The following is a 26,078-nucleotide window of genomic DNA, read 5'->3' on the forward strand; positions in this document are numbered from 1 at the left end:
CCGAGGACAAGTCCAGCTTCAAGCCTCCTCGGCCGGCGGAGGAAGTGTGGCGGCGGCGGCAGGCTCCGGAGGGAGCTCGGGCGGTGGCCGCTCTGCCGCTTCGGCCAGGACCGCCGCCTCGCCCGCCAGGTGGCCCAAGCTGGCAGTGGCGCGAGCTTGGGCCACCCGGCGGGCGAGGCGGCGGTCCTGGCCGAAGCGGCGGAGCGGCCACCGCCCGAGCTCCCTCCGGAGCCTGCCGCCGCCGCCACCGCGCTTCCTCCGCCAGCCGAGGAGGCTTGAAGCTGGACTTGTCCTCGGCGCCGATGTCGCTGAGCTTCAAGCGTCCGCCTTTGGACGTCTCTGTCGGCGTTGGGCTTACGCAGGAAGCGCAGTCGGAGCTCCCGCTCGTGCCGCAGCCAGAGCCGCGCCGCTTCAGCCAGGGCCGCCGCCTCGCCCGCCGCCTCGCCCGCCGGGTGGCCCAAGCTCTGGGCGCAGCGCACCACCGCGCACAGCTCCCTCGCTTTTATGTAGTACCGTGTTTCCCCGAAAGTAAGACATATGTCTTACTTTCGGGGTATGGCTTATATTAGCCGACCCCCCTGAAACCCCCCATATGTCTTACAATCGGGGGGGTCTTACTATCGGGGAAACACGGTAGTAGAGAAGAAATACGAGATATAGGAGAGACTATAGGACAGGGGATGGAAGGCACTCTAGTGCGCTTATGTATGCCCCTTACTGACCTCTTAGGAATCTGGACAGGTCAACCGTGGATAGTCTAAGGGTAAAATGTTGGGGGTTAGGGGATGATACTACGGAGTCCGGTAATGAGTTCCACGCTTCAACAACCCGATTACTAAAGTCATACTTTTTACAGTCAAGTTTGGAGCAGTTAAGGTTAAGCTTGAATCTGTTGTGTGCTCTTGTGTTGTTGTGGTTGAAGCTGAAGTAGTCTTTGACAGGCAGGACATTGCAACATATGATCTTGTGCCTCATATAGTGAACTCTCCAGGTTCCTATATAGAGTAGAGTAGAGTAGAGTAGAGTAGAGTAGAGTAGAGTAGAGTAGAGTAGAATAGAACAGAACACAACAGAATTCTTATTGGCCAAGTGTGATTGGACACACAAGGAATTTGTCTTTGGTGAATAAGCTCTCATTTTACATAAAATCTGTAAGTGATAAATCATATTATATTCAAAGTATTACAGCCAATCAGCAAACCTTCAGAAATATCTATAACTCCCAGAATTCCCCAATCGTAGCCTATATTTCCCACTGTGGCCTTCCCTAATTGATGAAAGATGATTAAGACTATGATATAATTCCGGGTCTATAAGCCAACCTAATTTATGTTATGATTTAGAACCATCCCTTCACTAACAGTTCTTTAAAATGGGCAATCTTTTCAAACTCTAATAATAAGGTGTCTTCATATACAGATGTTAATGCTAGAATTTTGATTTAATGCCCTGCCGGCACCTATTTTCTATACTTCAGAAGGGTTTTAAGACATGATTGCCAAATAGAGGTAACTTTGTGAAGAAGGTTTTTAAAACATCAAAAATATCGGCTGCTCATAAAATTTATCTGCTGGGCTACTGCCAATGACTTAAATCTGGCATCCCCAGCAAGCGGAGATGCTGTCCAACATTGCAATACTCATTAAGGAAATGCATAACCTTCTTCTTCCATCACTTAGTATTCAAGGTGGCTTAGCAGCTAAAAGCAATTATTAAGCTACAATATCAAAGTTATGAAAGACAATTGAACCAGATTCAGCTAGTCCTCGATTTATGACCACAACATTTCTGTTACTAACAGAAATGAGCAGAATTTTGCTTCACTTAACGACTTCTGGAGGCAAGTTCTTCCACTGATTAATTGTTCTAACTGCCAGGAAATTTCTCCTTAGTTCTAGGTTGCTTCTCTGCTTGATTAGTTTCTACCCATTGCTGGAATTTTCCAAGAGTGCTTCTCCTATCAAGACAATTAATCTGAAATGATGGCTTTTGAAAGAAAGAAAGAAAGAAAGAAAGAAAGAAAGAAAGAAAGAAAGAAAGAAGGAAGGAAGGAAGGGAAGGAAGGAAGGAAGGAAAGAAAGAAGGAAGGAAGGAAAGAAAGAAAGATGGAAAGAAGGAAGGAAGGAAGGAAAGAAAGAAAGAAGGAAGGAAAGAAAGAAGGAAAGAAAGAAGGAAGGAAGGAAAGAAAGAAAGAAGGGAAGGAAGGAAGGAAGGAAAGAAAGAAGGAAGGAAGGAAAGAAAGAAAGAAGGAAGGAAGGAAGGAAGGAAGGAAGGAAAGAAAGAAAGAAAGAAAGAAAGAAAGACATTGGAATTCTGCGGAACCAGAAAGAGTTCACTAGATCCATTTCCCTTTGTATTTAGTGAAGTGACCCTGCACTTGGCTTTCCTGAAGACCAAGTAGGCTAGAATTTGCCGCCTTCATATTTGAGGAAAGGTAATAACATTTAATAGACCTGTTGGGTCGCCCCCCCCCCCCCGTCCCGCCCTTTGTACAGAGCAATATGGGCAGGCCAAATAAAAAGAGCCACTTCAGCATGATAGCCATAGAATATGTCAGAAACCTGCCTTATTGCAGGCAGATTGTAATCTGTATTGAAAAAATTCTGGCTTCCCTTCCACCTCTCCATTATCACCTCGGCAGAGGGCTGATAAAGAGAATTACTTTGGCCTTATCGTCAAGGAGTCTTATTCCAGCAACAATGACAGCAAAAAAATAAAGATGCATTTATCTCCGGAGCAGGAAGAATAGAAGTGTCACCAGTTCTAATTCAATCAGACATCTAAAATATAGTAATTTGCTCGCAGGGAACAAAATGTACATTCACCTCTCCACTGCAACCCAGGGACACTTTCCGAACAGGTGATTCGAATCGGGACAGAGGTTGGTTCCTCCCAGTTCGGATCGGTTCTATGGAACCGGTAGCAACTTGGCGGTCTGGGACACTGGAGCGAGTAGTGACCCAGGCCTGCCAAGTCCCCAAACTGCTGTAGGCACCACCGTTTTGTTTTTTGCTTCTGGGCATGCGTAGAAGCTGGGTTTATAGCATAAACCCATAACTGGTGCACCAGTTGCGGCCCTACCTGGACAGGGAGTCATTGCTCACAGTCACTCATGCCCTCATCACCTCGAGGTTCGATTACTGCAATGCTCTCTACATGGGGCTACCCTTGAAAAGTGTTCGGAAACTTCAGATCGTGCAGAATGAGGCCGCGAGAGCCATCGTGGGGCTCCCTAGATTCGCCCACGTTTCTGCAACACTCTGTGGCCTGCACTGGCTGCCGATCAGTTTCCGGTCACAATTCAAAGTGTTGGTAATTACCTTTAAAGCCCTACATGGCATTGGAACAGAATACCTCCGGAACTGCCTTCTACCGCATGAATCCCAGCGGCCGATAAGGTCCCACAGAGTTGGCCTTCTCCGGATCCCGTTGACCAAACAATGTCGTTTGGCGGGCCGCAGGGGAAGAGCCTTCTCTGTAGTGGCGCCAGCCCTCTGGAATCAACTCCCCCCAGAGATTAGAATGGCCCCCACCCTCCTTGTCTTTTGCAAATTACTCAAGATCCACCTTTATCGCCAGGCATGGGGGAACTGAGACATCCTCCCCCAGGCTTTTATATTTTATGTTTGGCATGTATGTGTTGTATGGTTTTAAATTGCTGGGGTTTTAGATATGTTTTATTTTAATATTAGATTTGTTTCACTGTTATATTGTTTCTATTACTGTTGTGAGCCTCCCCGAGTCTTCGGAGAGGGGCGGCATACAAATCTAATAAATAATAATAAATAATAATAATTTGTTTGTTTGTTTGTTTTATTTTGTCGAACAAGTATAGGATTGTAGTTTGTATAAACATAACATACCGGTAAGTAGTAAATAATGATAAAAGAAGATAATACGACAGTAAGACAGGGACGGTAGGCACAATGGTGCACTTATGCATGCCCCTTACAAACCTCTTAGAAAAGGGGAGAGGTCAATTGTAGACAATCTGAAGTTAAAGATTTTGGAGTTTGTTCTGGTCTCCGGCTAAGGCCACTTATAATTGGAATAAAGGATTGCTAAATGCATATATTTGTAAAACACCACATCATCTTTATTTTTCTTTCCTTTGTTCCACACTGAATCATCTCAGCACGCAACACTAATCTCTTATCTTAAACTTCGGTATGCAAGGCAACATCAAAATCATTAAAACATCCCACAAGTCATTCTAAGATTTATGGCTAGTCAGAGTTAGCTCAGAGTCATAAAAACTGTGATTAAAAGCACACAAGGCATAGGTTACATTCGGAGCTGCTTGAAAAAACTTCCATATTTCTTAACGGTAGATTGACGACTCAACTCTTCTCTTCCGCTGACACCCAGACGTGATGAATTAATTACTTAATTAATTAACCCATTCCTCTCCTTAATATTTCTTCCCTGACACTTGCTCTCTCTGCAAGCGTCTGAAATAAGGATTTACCCATCTAGCATCTGCTTCTTCTTCACTTGAATCTGAACCCATAGAAACGTCCTGTGGTTGGTCTCCTACTTCTTCTGCCTCTAATTCAAGCCCTACCACTAATTCATAACCACTTTCTGAATCAGAATCGGGAAAAAACCCCAAACTGAACAGGAGTATATACCACAGGGTTTGGGGAAGAAACCAGAGTCAGTTAATGCGTTCCAGGCACTGATCACTCTATTGCTGAAGCCTTATTTTCTGCAATCTAGTCTGGAGCGGTTTGCATTAAGTTTGAATCTATTACGTGAATGTTTGTTTGTTTGTTTGTTTGTTTATTTATTTATTGTTAGAGTTGGAAGGGACCATGCGGGTCATCAAGTTCAACCCCCTGCCTAAGCAGGAACCCTATAGCATCCCAGCCAAATGGCAGTTCAATTTCCTCTTAAAAATGTCCAGAGTATTGGAGTTCACAACGTCCGCTGGTAGGTTGTTCCACTGGTTGATCGTTCTGACCATCAGGAAGTTCTTCCTTATTTCCAGGTTGAATCTCTCCTTGGTCAGCTTCCAGCCGTTGTTCCTCGTCCGGCCCTCCGGTGCCCTGGAGAATAAAGTGATCCCCTCCTCTCTGTGGCAACCCCTCGTATACCTGTAGACTGCTATCATGTCCGCTCTTGCCCTCCTTTTCTCTAGGCTATCCACACCCAGTTCCCGCAGTCTCTATTCGTAAGTCTTGGTTTCTAGACCCCTGATCATTTTGGTTGCTCTTTTTTGCACCTTCTCCAGAGTTTCAATGTCTTTTTTGAAGTGTGATGACCAGAAATGAACAAAAGTACTCCAGGTGTGGTCTGACCAGGGCGTAGTAGAGTGGTATTAAGACTTCCCTGGTCTTGGAGTGTATTCCCCTGTTGATGCAGCTTAGGATTGTATTGGCTTTTTTGGCTGCTGCTGCACATTGTTGGCTCATGTTTAGTTGATTATCCACCAAGACTCCGAGATCTCTTTCACAGTCGCTACTGCTAAGAGGGGTTTCTCCCAGGCTGTATGTGTGTCCAGGGTTTTTGGTGAAGGACTTTGCTCTTGTTGATGTTGAACATCATTTTGTTGGTGTGGGCCCACTATGTTAGTCTGTCCAGGTCTTTCTTTATGTGTGCGCCCCCATACAACGCACGCCCCCATACAACGCACGTCAGGAAGCAAACCGGCAGCGAGGTAAGCCAGAAACCACCCCTGAATCGGGGACTAATTCTAGAAATTAGATAAAAAACCCACCATAGAAATGTTTAACAATGCACAGGTGCTGAACTGCAGACTTGCAAGAAAAGATGCATTTTAAGCATTCAAATAAATGTAAACGGATGGAACAAAACCAGAAACGCTGGTATCTCATAAATATTTATATTCCACCTTCTTTTGAGGGATGCTGAAGAAACAATTGTTGCAAACCCTGCTGAGATTGCTTTTTAAAACCTGCAGACAACTTGGACCTTTTTCTCAGCATCAACAAGTTGTGCTTTTCTCTGTTCCCGCTTGTAACAGGCAGCGTTAAGCCAAAGGGAAGCATCACACGGTAATGTTCAACATTGTGTAGTTTTTTTAGTATGAGTTTCAATGTGGAAGGAAGAATTGCATATTTTTATGCCGCCCTTCTCCTTAGACTCAGGGCGGCTTACAACATGTTAGCAATAGCATTACCTATTGCTAACATGCCAGCCTATTGCCCCCACAATCCGGGTCCTCATTTTACCCACCTTGGAAGGATGGAAGGCTGAGTCAACCTTGAGCCGGTGATGAGATTTGAACCGCTGACCTTCAGATCTACAGTCAGCTTCAGTGGCCTGCAGTACAGCACTCTACCTGCTGCGCCACACCAGCTCTTTGTCCTGCATCCTAATTTACAGTGCATGCTCTTTTTACTGGGCGTGCTCATACAATAAACTAACCTAGTTTGCAAATAGGCTTCTCGAGATAACATAGTATTTTCTATCGAGAGATTCACATTAGTCTTGAATAGCCACAGGTCAGCAGGAGTCTGATAGCCCTTTTACTGACAAGTTGAATAAAAATTTCATAATTGTAAAATAAACTTTTCCTGATTTCAAGTTGTAACCAGGATTGCAATTAAGGCTGTAAAACCAGAGATGGCGGTTTATCTATTTATGGTTTTTATTTACTTAAAATATCCTTATGGCCCATTAACAACATCTACTTTTGAAGAGTGTTCGGAAACTACAAATTGTGCAGAATGCAGCCACGCGATCAGTCAAGGGACCACCCAGCCAAGTTCACATCTCTCCAACACTCCGCAGTCTGCATGGCTGCCAATTGCTTTCCAGACTCAATTCCAAGTGTTGGTTATGACCTTTAAAGTCCTACATTGCATGGGACCAGATTACTTATGGGACCGCCTCCTGCTGCATGAATCCCAGTGACCGGTTAGGTCCCACAGAGTCGGCCTTTTCCAGGTTCCGTCAACTAGACAATGTCATTTGGTGGGATCTAGGGGAAGAGCTTTACCTGTGGGGGCCCCAGCCCTCTGGAATCAGCTCCCTACGGAGGTTTGTACTACCCCCACCCTCCTTGCCTTTCGTAAGAGTCTAAAAACCCACCTATGCCGCCAAACTTGAGATTATTAGATTCTCCCCCCAGACGATGAATGTATAGTGTGTTTGTTAATTGAATGGTTATGTATGTATTTTAATTGGTTCTTTAGTTTTTTAGTTGTAACTGAATTTTAATTATTTGAATTTTGATATATATTGTCTTTTTTATATGTTGTAAGCCGGCCTGAGTCCTCGGAGAGGGGTGGCATACAAATCCAATAAACTTAAACTATGATTTTCTCAACATCCTTAGGTCACATGATCACCATTGAAGTTAGTATGTATTATTAAATGCCTGATCTATGGGGTTCTATCTATCTATCTATCTATCTATCTATCTATCTATCTATCTATCTATCTATCTATCTATCTATCTATCTATTAGATTTGTATGCCGCCCCTCTCCGTAGACTCGGGGCGGCTCACAACAACAATAGAAAACAGTTCATAACAAATCTAATAATTTAACAATGAAAAAAGATAACATTAAAATCCCCGTTATTAAAGCAGACATACACACAGACATACCATACTTAAATTGTATAGGCCCGGGGAAGATGTCTCAATTCCCCCATGCCTGATGGCAAAGGTGGGTTTTAAGGACTTTACGAAAGGCAGGGAGGGTGGGGGCAGTTCTAATCTCTGGGGGGAGCTGGTTCCAGAGAGTCGGGGCCACCACAGAGAAGGCTCTTTCCCTGGGGCCCGCCAAACGACATTGTTTAGTCGACGGGACCCGGAGAAGGCCCACTCTCTGGGACCTAATTGGTTGCTGGGATTCATGCGGCAGAAGGCGGTCCCAGAGGTAATCTGGTCCGATGCCATGAAGGGCTTTATAGGTCATAACCAACACTTTGAATTGTGACTGGAAATTGATCGGCAACCAATGCAGACTGCGGAGTGTTGGTGTAACATGGGCCTACCTGGGGAAGCCCATGATTGCTCTCACAGCTGCATTCTGCACGATCTGAAGTTTCTGAACACATTTTAAAGGTAGCCCCATGTAGAGAGCATTACAGTAGTCGAATCTCGAGGTGATGAGGGTATGAGTGACTGTGAGCAGTGAGTCCCAGTCCAGGTAGGGCCGCAACTGGTGCACCAGGCGAACCTGGGCAAACGCCCCCCTCGCCACAGCTGAAAGATGTTTCTCTAATGTGAGTTGTGGATCGAGGAGGACGCCCAAGTTGCGGACCCTCTCTGAGGGGGTTAATAATTCCCGCCCCCCCAGGGTGATGGACGGACAGATGGAATTGTCCCTGGGAGCCAGTACCCACAGCCACTCCATCTTATCTGGGTTGAGTTTGAGTCTGTTGACACCCATCCAGACCCTAACACCCTCCAGGCACTGGCACATCACTTTTTCTACCTTCCCCTGCAGAGCGAGCAGCTTACTCTCTTGAAATCCTTCCTCTCCAATCTCCTTGTTTCATGGAGGGGAAGGGGAAGAGTCACGCAAAAGAGAAATTGCTTCTTGTTCTTCAACTCCCATTTCCCAGAAAGAAGAAATTGGACAAACAAAAGCAAAGAGTTGTCTCACTTTCCCACAAAAAACCACTGTTACAGTCCTACATTTCCCATTTAGGTTATGACCTATAAAGCCCTGCATGGCACCGGACCAGAATATCTTCGGGACCGCCTACTGCCGCACGAATTCCAGCGACCGGTTAGGTCCCACAGAGTTGGCCTTCTCCGGGTCCCGTCGACTAAACAATGTCGTCTGGCGGGACCCAGGGGAAGAGCCTTCTCTGTGGGGGCCCCGACCCTCTGGAACTAGCTCCCCCCTGAGATTAGGATTGCCCTCACCCTCCCTGCCTTTCGTAAACTCCTTAAGACCCACCTTTGCCGTCAGGCGTGGGGGAACTAAAACACCTTCCCCTTGCCCATGTTGTTCTGTTGATTGATTGACTGTGTGCCTGTTTTTTATATATACTGTTTTTATGAGATTATTAATTTAAATTGTAACTGGATGGGTGGGCATTGGATTTGGTATTGTGTACTGTACTGTTTTTTATTATTGTTGTGAGCCGCCCCGAGTTTGCGGAGAGGGGCGGCATATAAATCCAATAAACCTAACCCTAACCTAACCTAAACCTTAATGTATTTAACAAGTATTTGGACTTTTAAAACCCACCCTTTGCATTAAACAGCCATTCTATAATGTTTCTCAGCTGGAACTACATGTGATATCCTATCAGTTTCTTTAATAGAGTACAGTAGTACTGTAGAAGAATTCTATGAATTTTTAATGGATTTTAAAACCATTTGAAAACCCGTGAAATAGCGAATAGGTGAAAGATGAACCGTGAAGTAGCGAAGGATTACTGTAATATGTAGCTTTTAACTCTCGGGAATTGTGACCACTCCCCCACAGGTATTTAAGGGAAAATTGTGGTGGAGTTCCAATGTTTGTAATCGAGTCAGTTTGGGGTTTCCAGACATATCATGCTAGCACCCTGCTATTTCTCAGCTAAAATCCATGGAGTCCAAATGCCCCATCTGCTAAACGCCGAGAGAAACTGTTAGTGTCTGTGTGACTCAGAAAAACCTTGATCTCATCCCTCTGGCTTTGATAAGCTGGGACTCTTATCAATGAGAAAGCGGCCAAGATGAACTATAGGTGCTTGCAAAATGCTGCTTTTTATATAAAGAGTTTGCTTTAAAATAGCATCAAATGGGATTCTTCCTTGGTTTTCCATCTGCCTAGGACCAGAACAGAAAAATTTGCAGTGAAGTCTCCCTTCAATCTAATCAAACTCCTGATCTTAAACAAGATCTAAGTATTGCCCACAAGATCATATGCTGCAACGTCCTGCCTGTCGGCGACTACTTCAGCTTCAACCACAACAACACAAGAGCACACAACAGATTTAAACTTAATATTAACCGCTCCAAACTTGACTGTAAAAAATATGACTTCGGTAACCGAGTTGTCGAAGCGTGGAACTCATTACCGGACTCCATAGTGTCATCCTCAAACCCCCAACACTTTACCCTTAGATTATCTATGGTTGACCTATCCAGATTCCTAAGAGGTCAGTAAGGGGTGAGTACAAGCGCACTAGATTGCCTTCCGTCCCCTGTCCTATTGCTCTCCTATATCTCCTATACCTTTCTTCTATTCCTATATCTCTTCTTCTATTCTTTCATTGATATGTTCTATTACTATATCTTCTTTTCTATTATTTCTTAGATATATTTTACTATGAGTATCTCCTCTATAACCTTCATCATGTATTTTACTATGTGTATATAGATATATATCCACTAAAATCCTCATTGTGTATTGGACTAACTAACTAACTAACTAACTAACTAACTAACTAACTAACTAACTAAATAAACAAACAAACAAACAAACAAACAAACAAACAAATAAAGGACTATAGCAGAAGAATAGTTTGACATTATCTTCCTAAAAGACAATTTTGCAACTTTCAAACACTTCTGATATGTTTGGGGGTTCCTCATCCAAGTAATAACCAGGTCTCAACTCTACATAGCTTCCAAAATTAACCATGGGTGAGTAGGTATTGTCACCTACTGATAACACTGGTAGAATTTAAGATTAATCCAACCACAGAAAATAAAAAGTGAAGATTGCTAAAATACAAACAAAAGAACTGTATTACCCAGAGCTGATCATCCATTCCTGGTGGGTTCTTTTTAATGAAAGCACCATAATAAGTAGCGATATTTCGGTGATGAGAGTATTTCTTTAGCATGTTAATTTCTTGTTTAATTTCTTCTTCTTCATCCTGGAGAAAAAAAGAGAAGAAAAAAACAGTGTCATCAATTGAACAACAGGCTTATTATCACAGACATTCTTTCCCTTTCATCAGTTGATGAAGACAAACAAAAACAATTCATTAGCATTTATTTCCACCACTCTGCTTCCTCTTTTATCCCTTTATTATATATAGAATAAATTTAGCTCCGCTTGTAAATGTTTTCCATTTCCTTTACATTAGGCTGCTTGGTGTTTTGGCTTCATGCAACAATGAAGTTAATTGAATTATGGTAGAGAGAAATAATCAGAGATTTCACAATCACAAGCACCCTTAAAAGATCTGGATGCAGCCTCTTGAAATCTCCAGAAATAGTTATGAAACATTATATTACTGTTAGAGGAAAAAATATTAAACATATAGAATAGAATAGAATAGAACTTTTATTGGCCAAGTGTGATTGGACACACAAGGAATTTGTCTTGGTGCATATGCTCTCAGCGTATATAAAAAAATGATACATTTGTCAAGAATCATGTGGTACAACACTTAGTGATTGTCATAGGGGTCAAATAAGCAATGAAGAAGCAATATTAATAAAAATCTTAGGACATAAGCAACAAGTTACAGTCATACAGTCAACATGGGAGGAAATGGGTGATAGGAATGATGAGAAAAACTAGAAGAATAGAAGTGCAGATTTAGTAGAAAGCCTGACAGTGTTGAGGGAATTATTTGTTTAGTAGAGTGATGGCGTTGGGGGGAAAACTGTTCTTGTGTCTAGTTGTCTTGGTGTGCAGTGCTCTGTAGTGACGTTTTGAGGGTAGGAGTTGAAACAATTTGTGTCCAGGATGTGAGGGGTCAGTAAATATTTTACCCGCCCTCTTTTTGACTCGTGCAGTATACAGGTCCTCAATGGAAGGCAGATTGGCAGCAATTGTTTTTTCTGCAATTCTGATTATCCTCTGAAGTCCGTGTCGGTCCTGTTGGATTGCAGCACCAAACCAGACAGTTATAGAGGTGCAGATGACAGACTCAGTGATTCCTCTGTAGAACTGATTACAAACTTGCCAACTTAAAGACTTGTAGCCTTCAAAGAATTCTGGGAATTGAAGTCCACAAGGCCTAAAGTTGCCAAATTTGAAGAGCTCTGGATTAGAGATAAATCTCATTACCTATATTTAACTTTAAACAATTTAAAGTGAAGTAAAATTATAATTCATTTGGGTTTTGGTCTTTTTAAAAAATGTTTAAGCATCAGAAAAGCACCATTAGAGAGGAGGCTTGGAAGACTGAAAAAAACCAATTTCCAAAAGAACAAATCTGTGAAATGCGCAGACTGTTCTAAGTAATCTATTTCAAACTAACTTTTACAATCCTAATTTGTGAAGTCAATTGTAGTTTACACTAAAAAGCATATGGTTCGGCTTCCTATACAAACTAATATTCTACTCAATTCCAACTGGAATTTAAATGGTGGCCTAGACTTTTATGAGCCAGAAAATAGGAAATGCTCTTTCACACATGTGCAAAACCAAAATATAAAGGACGGTGGACTGAAGATGAATGAATGGCAGAGGGAACTGAACGAAAGGAATAAAGCTAGAGGGGTTTAGAGTTGGTTAGTTGGTAGAATGTGAATAAAGAAAACAACTAGCAAACACACACATTTGCAGGAGAGGCGGAGTAACGACACGGACACAAGAGCTGGATTTAAAACGGGGGCATTTTTATTAAAATAAATTTGCATAATTTATTTAATTAAATTAGCATAATCAACATAATTAACTATGACCCTAACAAGGACCCGCAGGGTCAAACAATTGCTTCCGGGGCGGAAAATGACATAGAATAAACTTCCGGGGCAACTTATGGGCGTAGCTCCATGCTAATCCAGGTGAGGGACCCCTCCCTCACCTGAGACCATGCCATGCACTTGCATGTGGGAGGTCCCGCCAGCTAACCCCTAAAAGGAGAATTAAATGGGCGGGACCCAAAGACAGGTTCCCCCTAACTGCTCAGGTCATCAAAACCACATGCCTTTGGAGAGAACCTGTCTATCATCCCCAAAGATGCCCAACAGAGAACACGCAGTTGCTAAACCACCACCCAGTTTTCCGCCCCTAACCTGCCTACCCAAATGACCAAAGGTAAGCCAATTAACCTAAATGGGTGCAAGCACCCCCTAACCGCTTTATCCGTCTCCACAGTGAGGAATAGGCGAAAAAACGGTCATGGCTAAGGGGCCAGACCGCCAAAAATTCCTATTTGGCCCCATAGGGCGACCCATATTAGCACACTGTAAGATAGGGAGGGCGGGTGGGTGTCTGCTTTAATTGATGAGTCCGGGCGAAAAGGGAGAGCCTCGGGCCTGCACGCCCTTTTATAGGGCAGGCAGGCCCCGCCCGGACGCGTCATCGATCAGGCCACCCTGGCCTGATCATCAGCCGAGATCTCGCGAGATCTTGGCCGAAAACCAAGATGGCGGCTACGATTTGTATGCCGGCCCTCTCCATACATTCGGGGCGGCTAATAACAATAATAAAACAGCATATCACAAATCTAATATTTAAAATAACTAAAAACCCTTATTAAAAACCAAACTTACACACAAACATACCATGCATAAATTGTATAGGCCTAGGGGGGAAGGAGTATCTCAATTCCCCCATACCTGACGACAGAGGTGGGTTTTAAGGAGCTTATGAAAGGCAAGGAGGGTGGGGGCAATTCTGATCTCTGGGGAGAGCTGGTTCCAGAGGGTCGGGGCCGCCACAGAGAAGGCTCTTCCCCTGGGTCTCACCAGATGACATTGTTTAGTCGACGGGACCTGGAGAAGGCCAACTCTGTGGGACCTAACTGGTCGCTGGGATACGTACATACACACATAAATACATACATACATACATACACACACACACACACACACAAATGACAATCAACCAGCTTTCTCATAATATGAAAAAGAAGGTTGTTTGTTTGCTTAAAGATAGGTATAAAAGTAAGCTTTTCAGTGGGCTACACATAATGAAAGGGAGAGGCAGATTTAAAAGCCCACTTAATAAAAAATAAAACTGTATGAGGATGGGGAATATAGTTTTTGGGGTTTTCCTTTGTTAACCAAATATGCTAATTTTAAAGATCACACTATAGTGTTCATACATTATCCACTCCCGGATCCCAAATAGCAATGCTTTGCTGCTAGTCATTTTCAGCTATCATTGTCAGAGGAAATTCTAGGACTCTGGGACAAAACAAGCTTTAGGATTATCTTTTTTTTAAAAAACCTATTACAGGTAGGGACAAAATTGTTGCCATTTATTATACAGCCCTCCTAGGAGAATTGCAAAACACATGTGGAAGGAAGGAAAGAAAGGCGAGTTTATGTATTAATGAATAGGGTGGGTGCTATTCATTAATTAAGTATTAGTGAATGAATGCAGAGGGAGCCATGTGTAAGAGAAAGAATGAAAGAAGGGAGAAATTGTTGCAATTTGTGAGACAGTGCACAAGGAGCTCATTTAATTTGTCTTTTTTTAAAAGCAAATTCTTTCTGAAGACAACCTCACACTATATTTCTAGGCAAGACACACAGCCATAAATCTTAAAGATAGCATGTGGTTTAGTGAATTAAAACTCTTATTAAACAATTCCTAGAGTGCTTACATTTCCAGAAAAACATTAAGTCATTTTATACTTTTCCTTCTGGGTTTCTGTAGCAAAAAAAAAATATGTTTATTTTCACCATAAAAAGACTAGCAAGCCAAACACCTAGAAAATTCCTGTTCCTTTTATTACTGGGTATCCCAGGATTATTATCTTTTTTATTGTTTAATTAAAGATCTAAGTAAATGGTGCTTTCTGCAGAATATAGGTTGCAACCAAATAGAATACCGTGTTTCCTGAAAATAAGACCCTGTTTTATATTTTTTGGAATTAAAATAGGAGCTTGGTTTTGTTGCCATGCATTCAAAAGCCCGATTGGGCTTATTATCAGGGGGTGTCCTTTTTGGGGGGATCTAGGGTAGGTATAGTGTCTTCAACAGCTGGTGCACCACAGATATACAGAAGACTTACTTCTTGCAGAGATTAGCAATTTTTATATTAACATTCATTTCAAAGAAGACAGACCAGGGGTGAAATTTAAAATTTTTCCCTACTGCTTCTGTGGGCGTGACTTGATGGGGCATGGCTTGGTGGACGTGGCTTGGTGGACATGACAGGGGAAGGGTACTGCAAAATCTCCATTCCCAACCCACTTCAAGGGGGGGAGGATATTGCAAAATCCCCATTCCCTCCTCACTTCTGGCGGAAGAATATTGGCAAAATCCCCATTCCCTCCTCACTTCTGGTGGAAGAATATTGCAAAATCCCCATTCCCTCCCCACTCCTGGGGGGAAGGATATTGCAAAATCCCCATTCCCGGGGGGAAGGATATTACAAAATCCCCATTCCCTCCCCACTCCTGGGGGGGGAGGATATTGCAAAATCCCCATTCCCTCTCCACTCCTGGGGGGAAGGATATTGCAAAAACTCCATTCCCTCCCCACTCCTGGGGGGAAGGATATTGCAAAATCCCCACTCCTGGGGGGAAGGATATTGCAAAATCTCCATTCCCTCCCCACTCCTAGGGGAAGGATACTGCAAAATCTCCATTCCCTCCCCACTCCTAGGGGAAGGATACTGCAAAATCTCCATTCCTCCCCACTCCTGGGGGGAAAGATATTGCAAAATCTCCATTCCCACCCCACTCCTAGGGGAAGGATACTGCAAAATCTCCATTCTCACCCCACTCCTAAGGGAAAGATATTGCAAAATCTCCACTCTCACCCACTCCTAGGGGAAGGATACTGCAAAATCTCCACTCTCACCCCACTCCTGGGGAAAGGATACTGCAAAATCTCCATTCCCACCCTACTCCTGGGGGAAGGATACTGCAAAATCTCCACTCTCACCCCACTCCTGGGGAAAGGATACTGCAAAATCTCCATTCCCACCCTACTCCTGGGGGAAGGATACTGCAAAATCTCCACTCTCACCCCCCTCCTGGGGAAGGATACTGCAAAATCTCCATTCCCACCCTACTCCTGGGGAAGGATACTGCAAAATCTCCATTCCCACCCTACTCCTGGGGGAAGGATACTGCAAAATCCCCATTCCCTCCCCACTCCTAGGGGAAGGATACTGCAAAATCCCCATTCCCACCCTACTCCTGGGGGAAGGATACTGCAAAATCCCCATTCCCACCCTACTCCTGGGGGAAGGATACTGCAAAATCTCCATTCCCACCCTACTCCTGGGGGAAGGATACTGCAAAATCCCCATTCCCACCCTACTCCTGGGGGAAGGATACTGCAAAATCTCCATTCCCACCCCACTCCTAGGGGAAGGATACTGCAAAATCTCCATTCCCACCCTACTCCTGGGGGAAGGATACTGCAAAATCCCCATTCCCTCCCCACTCCTAGGGGAAGGATACTGCAAAATCTCCATTCCCACCCTACTCCTGGGGGAAGGATACTGCATAATCCCCATTCCCACCCTACTCCTGGGGGAAGGATACTGCAAAATCTCCATTCCCACCCCACTCCTAGGGGAAGGATACTGCAAAATCTCCATTCCCTCCCCACTCCTAGGGGAAGGATACTGCAAAATCTCCATTCCCTCCCCACTCCTGGGGGGAAAGATATTGCAAAATCTCCATTCCCACCCCACTCTGGGGGAAGGATACTGCAAAATTCCCATTCCCTCCCCACTCCTAAGGGAAAGATATTGCAAAATCTCCACTCTCACCCCACTCCTAGGGGAAGGATACTGCAAAATCTCCATTCCCACCCTACTCCTGGGGGAAGGATACTGCAAAATCCCCATTCCCTCCCCAGTCCTAAGGGAAAGATATTGCAAAATCTCCACTCTCACCCCACTCCTAGGGGAAGGATACTGCAAAATCTCCACTCTCACCCCACTCCTGGGGAAAGGATACTGCAAAATCTCCATTCCCACCCTACTCCTGGGGGAAGGATACTGCAAAATCTCCATTCCCACCCTACTCCTGGGGGAAGGATACTGCAAAATCCCCATTCCCTCCCCACTCCTAGGGGAAGGATACTGCAAAATCTCCATTCCCTCCCCACTCCTGGGGGGAAAGATATTGCAAAATCTCCATTCCCACCCCACTCCTGGGGGAAGGATACTGCAAAATCTCCATTCTCACCCCACTCCTGGGGGAAGGATACTGCAAAATCCCCATTCCCTCCCCACTCCTAAGGGAAAGATATTGCAAAATCTCCACTCTCACCCCACTCCTAGGGGAAGGATACTGCAAAATCTCCATTCTCACCCCACTCCTGGGGGAAGGATACTGCAAAATCCCCATTCCCACCCCACTCCTGGGGGGAAAGATATTGCAAAATCTCCATTCTCAGCCCACTCTGGGGCCAGCCAGAGGTAGTATTTGCCGGTTCTCCGAACTACTCAAAGTTTTTCCCTACCAGTTCTCCAGAACCTGCTCAATTTCACCCCTGAAAAGCATGGAATCAAATCAACTGCCATATAGTATAGTAAATAAATAAATCAACCCTCAAACTATTTTGTGTAAAACTTTACACCCGTGACAGAAATTAAAAACGAATTGAATCATTATCGAATTATTATTTTATCCACGTTACAGTATTTCACACAAGCAGCAACAAGGAGATATACGTGCTTTGTAAAATAAAAGCTAGGAAGGTTTTAGTTATGAGGAATGGACTATGTTGTGGTGACAAAGGAGGCAATTCACACAAAGGATCTCATAAAAGTCCAGATCAATTGCAGCCAACTGTTTGATGGGTAGGACCACCGTACTCTCTATTCAGGTGTTAAAAACATGTTGACTTAGCTCCCTGTTTGACAAAACTGAACCTCAAAGGCTGGCAAAGGTAAAGGGAAAAACCACATGGAATGATCAAGAGACTGAAACTCCGAGGCCAAGGGAACCTGTGTAAGTAAGGAACATATTGCACAATTTTCTTTGATGATAAAAATGGAGCTCAGGTGTGTTGTGGTTGGCTCTGGCCCAGCTCCTGTGCCAGGGAATGTGGAGGTGGATGCAGGGGAAACTTCAACATGTCACAGGCCTGTGTTATTGCCGACAGAGTCAGTTCAGAGTTTAGTTTCCTCGGACGAAGAAGAAGGCGGGAGTGACTTGGAAGAGGATGGCTTGGCACACAGCCCAGGCAGTCAATCTCCCTTATCTTCCATTGATTTGGATGAAGACGTTTTGGATCCACGCAAGCGCAGAATTATGCGTAGAAGAGACCAAGTAAGGACATATTACAGGAGATAAGAGCGGCCACCTGTGTTTGGGTGGGGCTCCAGTAATTAGGGCTGCTGCTATAAATAGCAGCATGTGGGTTTGGCCCTTGTGGAAGAGTATCTGATCGCAGTTCATCAGGGAACCTGTGTTGCTGGTTTCTGGACTTTGTTGATTGATTTTTCACGCCTTTGAAAACAAAGCAGAGCAACATGTGTGTGTGTGTGTGTGTGTGTGTCACTTCATTGGAAGAAGAAGGGGTGTGAAGTTTCTTCACAGCTTCTATCTAAGTACTTAATGACTGCTTAAGGTTAATTGTACAGACTACCCAGTTGTTTTGGGAAGAGTGCTCTTTGCAATCCAAAAAGAGTGCTTAGTTTATTTTGAATTTTGGGATAAAGAACATTGTTTTGAATTTTCAAACGTGTATGTGTGTGTCTGAAATTTGTACCCTTGAATTTTCAGGAGACTCCTATCGGAGAGCCCGGCAGAATAAGGTGTAAGGCCTGAGTCAGACACTAGCATCTACTCAGGGGTGAAATTCAAAAATTTTCCCTACCGGTTCTATGGGCATGGCTTGGTGGGTGTGGCTTGGTGGGTATAGCAGAGTCGGTCTTCTCCAGGTCCCATCAACTAGACCATGGGTAGGCAAAGATGGCTCTTCTATGACTTGTGGACTTCAACTCCCAGAATTCCTGAGCCAACCATGCTAGCTCAGGAATTCTGGGAGTTGAAGTCCACATGTCATAGAAGAGCCAGCTTTGCCTGCCCCTGAACTAGACAATGTTGCTTGGTGTGGAAAAGGGGAACAGCCTTCTCTTGAATTTCCTAGTCGAATACCGATTTGTTTGAACTGAGAAGCGTTCAAAAACCGAGGTACCACTGTATATTGTTTATTGCGAAATATTTTTTAAAACAATCACCAAATCACATAGTTGTCCTTTGTTAATGAGATACATCACCACCAGCCAAAGACACAAAATGCCTTGATGCTGGCCTTTCTATGAAATGAACTGGCACTTTAAAAAAAATATACTGTGATTATTGGCAATTCTCCATGTGCATTGTTGCAACTTGAGCCAATGGAAACCAAATCAACATTTAAATAATTTCTGGATGCTTTCAGATTCTTGAGTAGAATGCCTTGCACTTTAATCATACACATTTATAATTTAGAAAGTGAGATAAGAATACATTACCCCGGTGACATCCATGACTTTAATCGCTGCAAGTTGCCCGGTTTTAACATGACGGCCCTAGAACAAATCAAACAAACAAGTCAGTTAGATTTCACAGCTGCACATCAGGGCCAATAATTTATCAACAAAGCTTCCAAGTCATCAATTCTCATAAATTGGACAGGCCTTATCTCCCAAATATAATTTATTCCCGCTTGATTGCTTCATCCCTTTAAGGTAAGTAGTGCAAAGTTAGAAGTCAACAGCATCACTTCATTAGCTTGATTATCTATGAAGACATGTGTTTAACAGATTTCAAAAGCAGGCAAAGATTTTGGCTCCCGGATACATTTCAAATGTTGAGAATGTGTAAAAATCCTGATCATAAAACGACTGCTGTAGGAAACTCACTTAGCAAAGGACCTGGTCATATTGTATAACAGAACTCTACCAATCTTATATTCTTAAGTTTTTGTGCTTTGCAGGGAGTGGAAACAAACACAAAGGAGCATTCATAATATTTAATTATCCAAAAAGGGTCACTGAGTCAAAGCAGTGAAGACATGAAATATGCAATTACATCCCATTCCAGTCAGCCAATCTGTGCAGATAGCCAAATGTTAGTCATTCATTGTGATGGAAGTAGTTTTAGCATCTACGTTATTCCTGCTGAGCAATCAGGAAGACTAATGTGGGTGGTTTCGCCGTTAATTTACTGGTCTATTGGCAATGCATTAAAGCACTCGTATGACAATATGACAACGGTAACAGACTCCACAATGGCAACAGAAGCTGTTTGTGGATTTTGCCTTCATGGACATCTTAAGATACAGACACAACTGATAGAAAAATAGAAAGATAGAAGACTGACAGCAGAAAAAGACCTCATGGTCCATCTAGTCTGCCCTTATACTATTTCCTGTATTTTATCTTACACTGGATATATGTTTATCCCAAGCATGTTTAAATTCAGTTACTGTGGATTTACCAACCACGTCTGCTGGAAGTTTGTTCCAAGGATCTACTACTCTTTCAATGAAATAATATTTTCTCTATCTAACTGATAATCATAAATTGAACATAAGAGCATGCAATATATACAAACTGAATGCATATTGCAAAATCCCCGTACCCTCCCCACTCTGGGGCTACAAGCTACTCAAAATTTTTGCAACCGGTTCTCCAGAACCTATTGGACCCTGCTGAATTTCTTTTCTCTAAGGCAGAAAATATAGGAGAAATTATCTGCTAAACTCTATGATTAATAGATTGCTGCCACACTATAGACCATATAAGACCTTCCATTGGAGAGAGGTAGTGGCAGATGGGGGGGATGAGGAATGAAACAGCTCTTTAGCAGGAAGCACAGGGTCACGTATTCATATAATTATGTTTTCATCATTCTTGGATATTTCTTTCTTTCTTTGCCTCGGGCTACCTCTTTTATTAAGTAGGACAAATTTGCAACTCAACTGCAGTCTTTACTACTATCTGTTGATAGTGCTATTATTGATATCTTCCATCAAACATGCATCTGCATATTTACTGTTTTCAAAATAATTTAAAATAATTTAAAAGACCGACATAGACTTCAGAGGATGACCAGAACTGCAGAAAAAACAATTGCTGTCAACCTGCCTTCCATTGAGGACCTGTACACTGCACAAGTCAAAAAGAGAGCCGCAAAAATATTTACTGACCCCTTGCATCCTGGACACAAACTGTTTCAACTCCTTCCCTCAAAACGACACTATAGAGCAGTGTTTCACAACCTTGGCAACTTGGAGATATCTGGACTTCAACTCCCAGAATTCCTCAGCCAGCATGCTGGCTGGGGAATTCTGGGAGTTGAAGTCCAAATATCTTCAAGTTGCCAATTTGGGAAGCACTGCTATAGAGAGCCACGCACCAAGACAACTAGACAAAAGAACAGTTTTTCCCCGAACGTCATCACTCTGCTAAACAAATAATTCCCTCAACACTGTCAAACTATTACTAAGTCTGCACTACTATTACTACTAGTTTTTTTCTCATCATTCCTATAATTTATCTGCTCCCACTGTATGACTGTAACGTGTTGCTTGTATCCTTCAGATTTTTATGAATATGGTTTCCTGATTGCTTATTTGACCCCTATGACAATCATTAAATGTTGCACCTCATGATTCTTGACAAATGTATCTTTTCTTTTATGTACATTGAGAGCACATGCACCAAAGACAAATTCCTTGTGTGTCCAATCACACTTGGCCAATAAAGAATTCTATTCTATTCTATTCTACTCTAAATTAGAGGCAATTTTGAGTAATTTTCCAGTCTTATTCAGAGAGCGCTGAAATCAAAACGTGAAACATCACATTAAATACCAGGTATTCTGTTACTGAACTATTGTTGCTTCTTTTAACAAGATTAGCTGTGTAGAAATAAATCTATGAGTAAAGAATAAGAAGGACTTTATTGGATGAGATAAACAAAGGGACATCTGTCAAGTAGCCTATTTCCATCAAAGGCCAGAGATGCTTCCAGAAATCCTATAAACAAAGCTTAAAGGCAATAATACTGCTCTAATTAACCTTTGTTTATCAGACCCATCTTTCATGACCCTAGTTTGTATTATTCTTTATTGGTGGGTTCAACTTACCTTCCCCACCAGTTCGAATGGAAGTGCACTTTTTCCACGTTTTCATTAGTAGAGGGCTGCAGGAGGTCATTGCGGCTGAAAATGGAGCTCACGAGGGCCATGGACAGTCCTCCCAAGCTCTATTTTCCCCAACAGAGGGTTGCATGAGGCCTCCACAGCCGAAAATGCAGCTTGCGAGCAATGTTCCCTCTAATTTTTTTTGGTGTGGGCGGAAAAGTATAGTGTCTGAGCGACAGTCCCTTTGGGACTGGGCGGCATAGATAGATAGATAGATAGATAGATAGATAGATAGATAGATAGATAGATAGATAGATAGATAGATAGATAGATAGATAAGAAAAAAATTCCTTTCTTTTTTTATTAAAAGAAATTAATAATAAAACAAAACCAAAATCTATTACTATTATTATCTTCTCTTTTTCCATCCCTGTCTCCTCCCCCCCGTGTGTGTGTGTGTGTGTGTGTGTGTGTGTGAACTCTTGAACCATTTCCAATTAGAGGTGAGCTATTGGAAATGGTTCAAGAGTTCAATCACACACACACACACACACACAAACACAAACGGCTGGGGGTTTTTTTCTCTTATTATTTGGGTGCTTTTTACCATATGCTTTAAATCAAGAGTCATTTCTCTCTCTCCCTTGCTCTCTCTCTTTATCACTCTCTCTCTCTCTCTCTCTTGCTTTCTTTCTCTCTCACTCTTTCTTTCTTTCTATCTCTCTTTCTATCTCTCTCATGGAAAAGGGCGTGTGCAGGGTATTTTGGGGCGCATGCACGCAGCTTACGAGAAACAGTGCTTGAGAGTGCATTTTTGCTGGAAAAGCACTCAGGCAACTAGCCACGCCTCTTACAAGAGTGGTCGAGCTGGCCACGCTCAGCCTGCCACGCCAACACCAGCCCCCCAAAGTCAAACATAACTCTGATGGAGCCCTCAATGAAATCAAGTTTGACACCCCTGATGTAAAGGCTCAGCTCTAAAGGCATTTAGAGCTTAAGAAACTCTATTTCCATTATGCAAAGAATATCTTTTATGGTAGTGATTCATTATGTTAACTATAATAAGGTAAGAAATAATGAAACGAAAGAAAGGGATGAGAAAACAGATGACTAATGTATTTTGCTTTCAAATTTCTGTCACCTCTAAACAAATATCACATTTTAAAAACTGTGTTTAGAACATCAATTCCTCAGAAATAAGCATTACTAGCATTTTGTAATATACATAAATCAAATGTGACTAAAGGGAGCATCCGGAACAACTTTCTTTATATATATATATATAAAATAGAGACTGCATTTGAATAAACAGTTCTTATCTGAAGAATTTATTTGTTGTGCTTCTTTCTCAACTTATATAAATTGAAGTAAATGCTATTGATCCTAACAAAGATATACTTCAGTTTTCCAATAGTAAATCTGGTGGTTCATAACAACAGTAATGATTCATTTCTTGTTTTATGACTGTTTCCAAGGCTTGGGAAATTCAGACACTTTGAGTTAAATGGAAGAAACTAGGATAAAGCAAAGGCATAAGTAACATGTTTACAGGAGGTGAGGGTGTAGAAGGCAGAGGAAATACCATTAGAAAAAGCCCCTCCCAAGACAAAGATCAGATAAAAGAGGGCAGGAATGTAACCTGAGCAAATGTCTTGTCTAACTTTACTCTAGTTCTCTTGAAAACAAAGGGGGAGAATTTTTCTTACACTGTTTCAACAGTAGGGTTTTTAAAGAAATCCCAGATTGGGAATAGAAGTCTAATTATTTCTTGATTCCTTCATCTTGTCCAGAACTTTAAGCCTTAAAAAAAAGGGGGGGGGGTGGACTCTGAGGCGGTGAGGAGGAGCATGCGTCTCCCAAAAACCCAGCACAAGGCTGCCTCCCATACACTGCACCAGAGAGAGAAACCCAGGGGGAATGGCAGGAAACTGACCACGACTTCATACCGCTCTCAAATTTCCTGGGAAATTTTTCCGGGCTTGGGTTCTTAAGTAGAAAATGAGAGGAGGCAAAAAAATCTTGAACACCCAGTTCTTATCTAGAAAAGTTCTTAAGTAGAGGCATTCTTAGGTAGAGGTACCACTGTACATCATGTTCAGTGGTTATTTAAGAACACTGGCTCTAAATGGCTCAGAAATATCAAAACTGTAGCTGAATACACTCAGAACATTCCAAATGGAAAAAAACCTGATATACAACATCAGATTAATATTTGGACCGGGAGTCACTGCTCACAGTCACTCATGCCCTCATCACCTCGAGGCTTGACTACTGTAATGCTCTCTACATGGGGCTACCTTTGAAAAGTGTTCGGAAACTTCAGATCGTGCAGAATGCAGCTGCGAGAGCAGTCATGGGCTTTCCCAAATATGCCCATGTTACACCAACACTCCGCAGTCTGCATTGGTTGCCGATCAGTTTCCAGTCACAATTCAAAGTGTTGGTTATGACCTATAAAGCCCTTCATGGCACTGGACCAGATTATCTCAGGGACCGCCTTCTGCTGCACGAATCCCAGCGACCAGTTAGGTCCCACAGAGTGGGCCTTCTCCTGGTCCCGTCAACTAAACAATGTCGTTTGGCAGGACCCAGGGGAAGAGCCTTCTCTGTGGCGGCCCCGGCCCTTTGGAACCAACTCCCCCCCCCAGAGATTAGAATTGCCCCCACCCTCCTTGCCTTTCGTAAGCTTCTTAAAACCCACCTCTGCCGTCAGGCATGGGGGAACTGAGATATTCTTTCTGCCTAGACCTTACAATTTACGCATGGTATGTTTGTATGTATGTTTGGTTTTATAATAAGGGGTTTTTTTTAGTTGTTTAGTATTGGATTGTTACTTGCTGTTTTTTTGTCACTGTTGTTAGCCACCCCGAGTCTGCGGAGAGGGGCAGCAGAATAGAAATCCAATCAATCAATCAATCAATCAATCAATAAATAAATAAATATTCATCTGTACTCTCATCATCACCAATGAATTAGCCACCATTGTGGGCAAACCAAACTTCTCACTTCATTTCGCAGTGACCGAACTGCCAGTAAATGTATCTTCACTTTCGTATTGCTTTAAATTCCAGCCGTATTTTACACAGAGTCAAACAAAACCCATTCTCAAAAAAAATATCATTGCGTTCAAGCACCCTTCAGCCTCTGGAGGGCCATAACTCACAAAACTCAGAGTTTAAGCAAGTGAGCCAGCCAAGAATAATTAAAGCCTGGATGGCCTCTTTTTATTTTTTTAAAAAAAATCTACCCTGAAACTTTCTTCTAAACAACTTTCCTTATTTTTCTGGCAACAGCAGCCTGATTCCCCTTTTAATCTCCTCTTCTGCAGATTTCAGATGCTGGATGGACTCCAACTGATGACTCTCACTAGCCCTTCCTGCTTTTAGGGTTTTCCAAAGACACTAGAGATTAATTACTACAATCCTCCAACAGCATAGCTGGCGCATTTAAAGCATGTGCAGCCCACAAGATGGTAATCTTTTTAAGATTATTATGTGCGTTTGTATATAGGTTAATTGTATTATATATCTTATATGCAGCCCAAAACAATTCCTCTTCACTCATTGCAGCCCAGGCAAACCAAAAGGTTGAACCTGTCTGATTTTAAAGACAAAGCAAATTAAATAATAGCTACTCTGGCTACTTTATAATGGGGAGTGGTGGGGAGGAAATAGCCACATGGCTTCCATCCTTTCAGCATAGTAAGACTCATCTCTCTCTCTCTCTCTCTCTCTCTCTTTTTTTTTTGGAGTGGGATGGTCAGTGAAGGGCTGCAAACAATTTTACTACCACACCAGTGGCTTATTTTGTGGGTGTGGCTTGTTGGCCATGTGACAAGGTGGGAGTGGCTTGACGATCATGTGACAGGGTGGTTTAAAGGTCATGTGACTGATTAAAGTTGGCCAACATCTGCTGCACAAATCCCAGCGACGAATTAGGTCCCACAGAGTGGGCCTTCTCCGGGTCCCGTCAACTAAACAATGTCGCTTGGCGGGACCCAGGGGAAGAGCCTTCTCTGTGGCAGCCCCGGCCCTCTGGAACCAACTCCCCCCAGAGATTAGAATTGCCCCCACCCTCCTCGGCTTTCATAAGCTTCTTAAAACCCACCTTTGCCGTCAGGCATGGGGGAACTGAGATATTCTTTCCCCCGAGGCCTTTACAATTTTCTGCATGGTATATTTGTATGTATGTTTGGT

General features: G+C 42.9%; 1 protein-coding gene across 9 annotated transcripts in view; it reads right to left on the reverse strand.

Annotated features, from left to right (window-relative positions):
• TNIK (TRAF2 and NCK interacting kinase) overlaps nucleotides 1-26,078 on the reverse strand; it is a 420,651-nt gene that overhangs the window by 183,856 nt on the left and 210,717 nt on the right. For all 9 annotated transcript variants that reach the window (XM_070753635.1, XM_070753632.1, XM_070753630.1 and 6 more), the window contains exons 3-4: nucleotides 19,266-19,322; nucleotides 10,677-10,802 (exon numbers count right to left, since the gene is read on the reverse strand). In XM_070753635.1, coding sequence (XP_070609736.1) covers nucleotides 10,677-10,802; nucleotides 19,266-19,322 — 183 coding nt within the window. The remainder of the gene's footprint in view (nucleotides 1-10,676; nucleotides 10,803-19,265; nucleotides 19,323-26,078) is intronic.

Source organism: Erythrolamprus reginae, chromosome 5, assembly GCF_031021105.1.
Source record: "Erythrolamprus reginae isolate rEryReg1 chromosome 5, rEryReg1.hap1, whole genome shotgun sequence".
Lineage (NCBI taxonomy): Eukaryota > Metazoa > Chordata > Lepidosauria > Squamata > Dipsadidae > Erythrolamprus > Erythrolamprus reginae.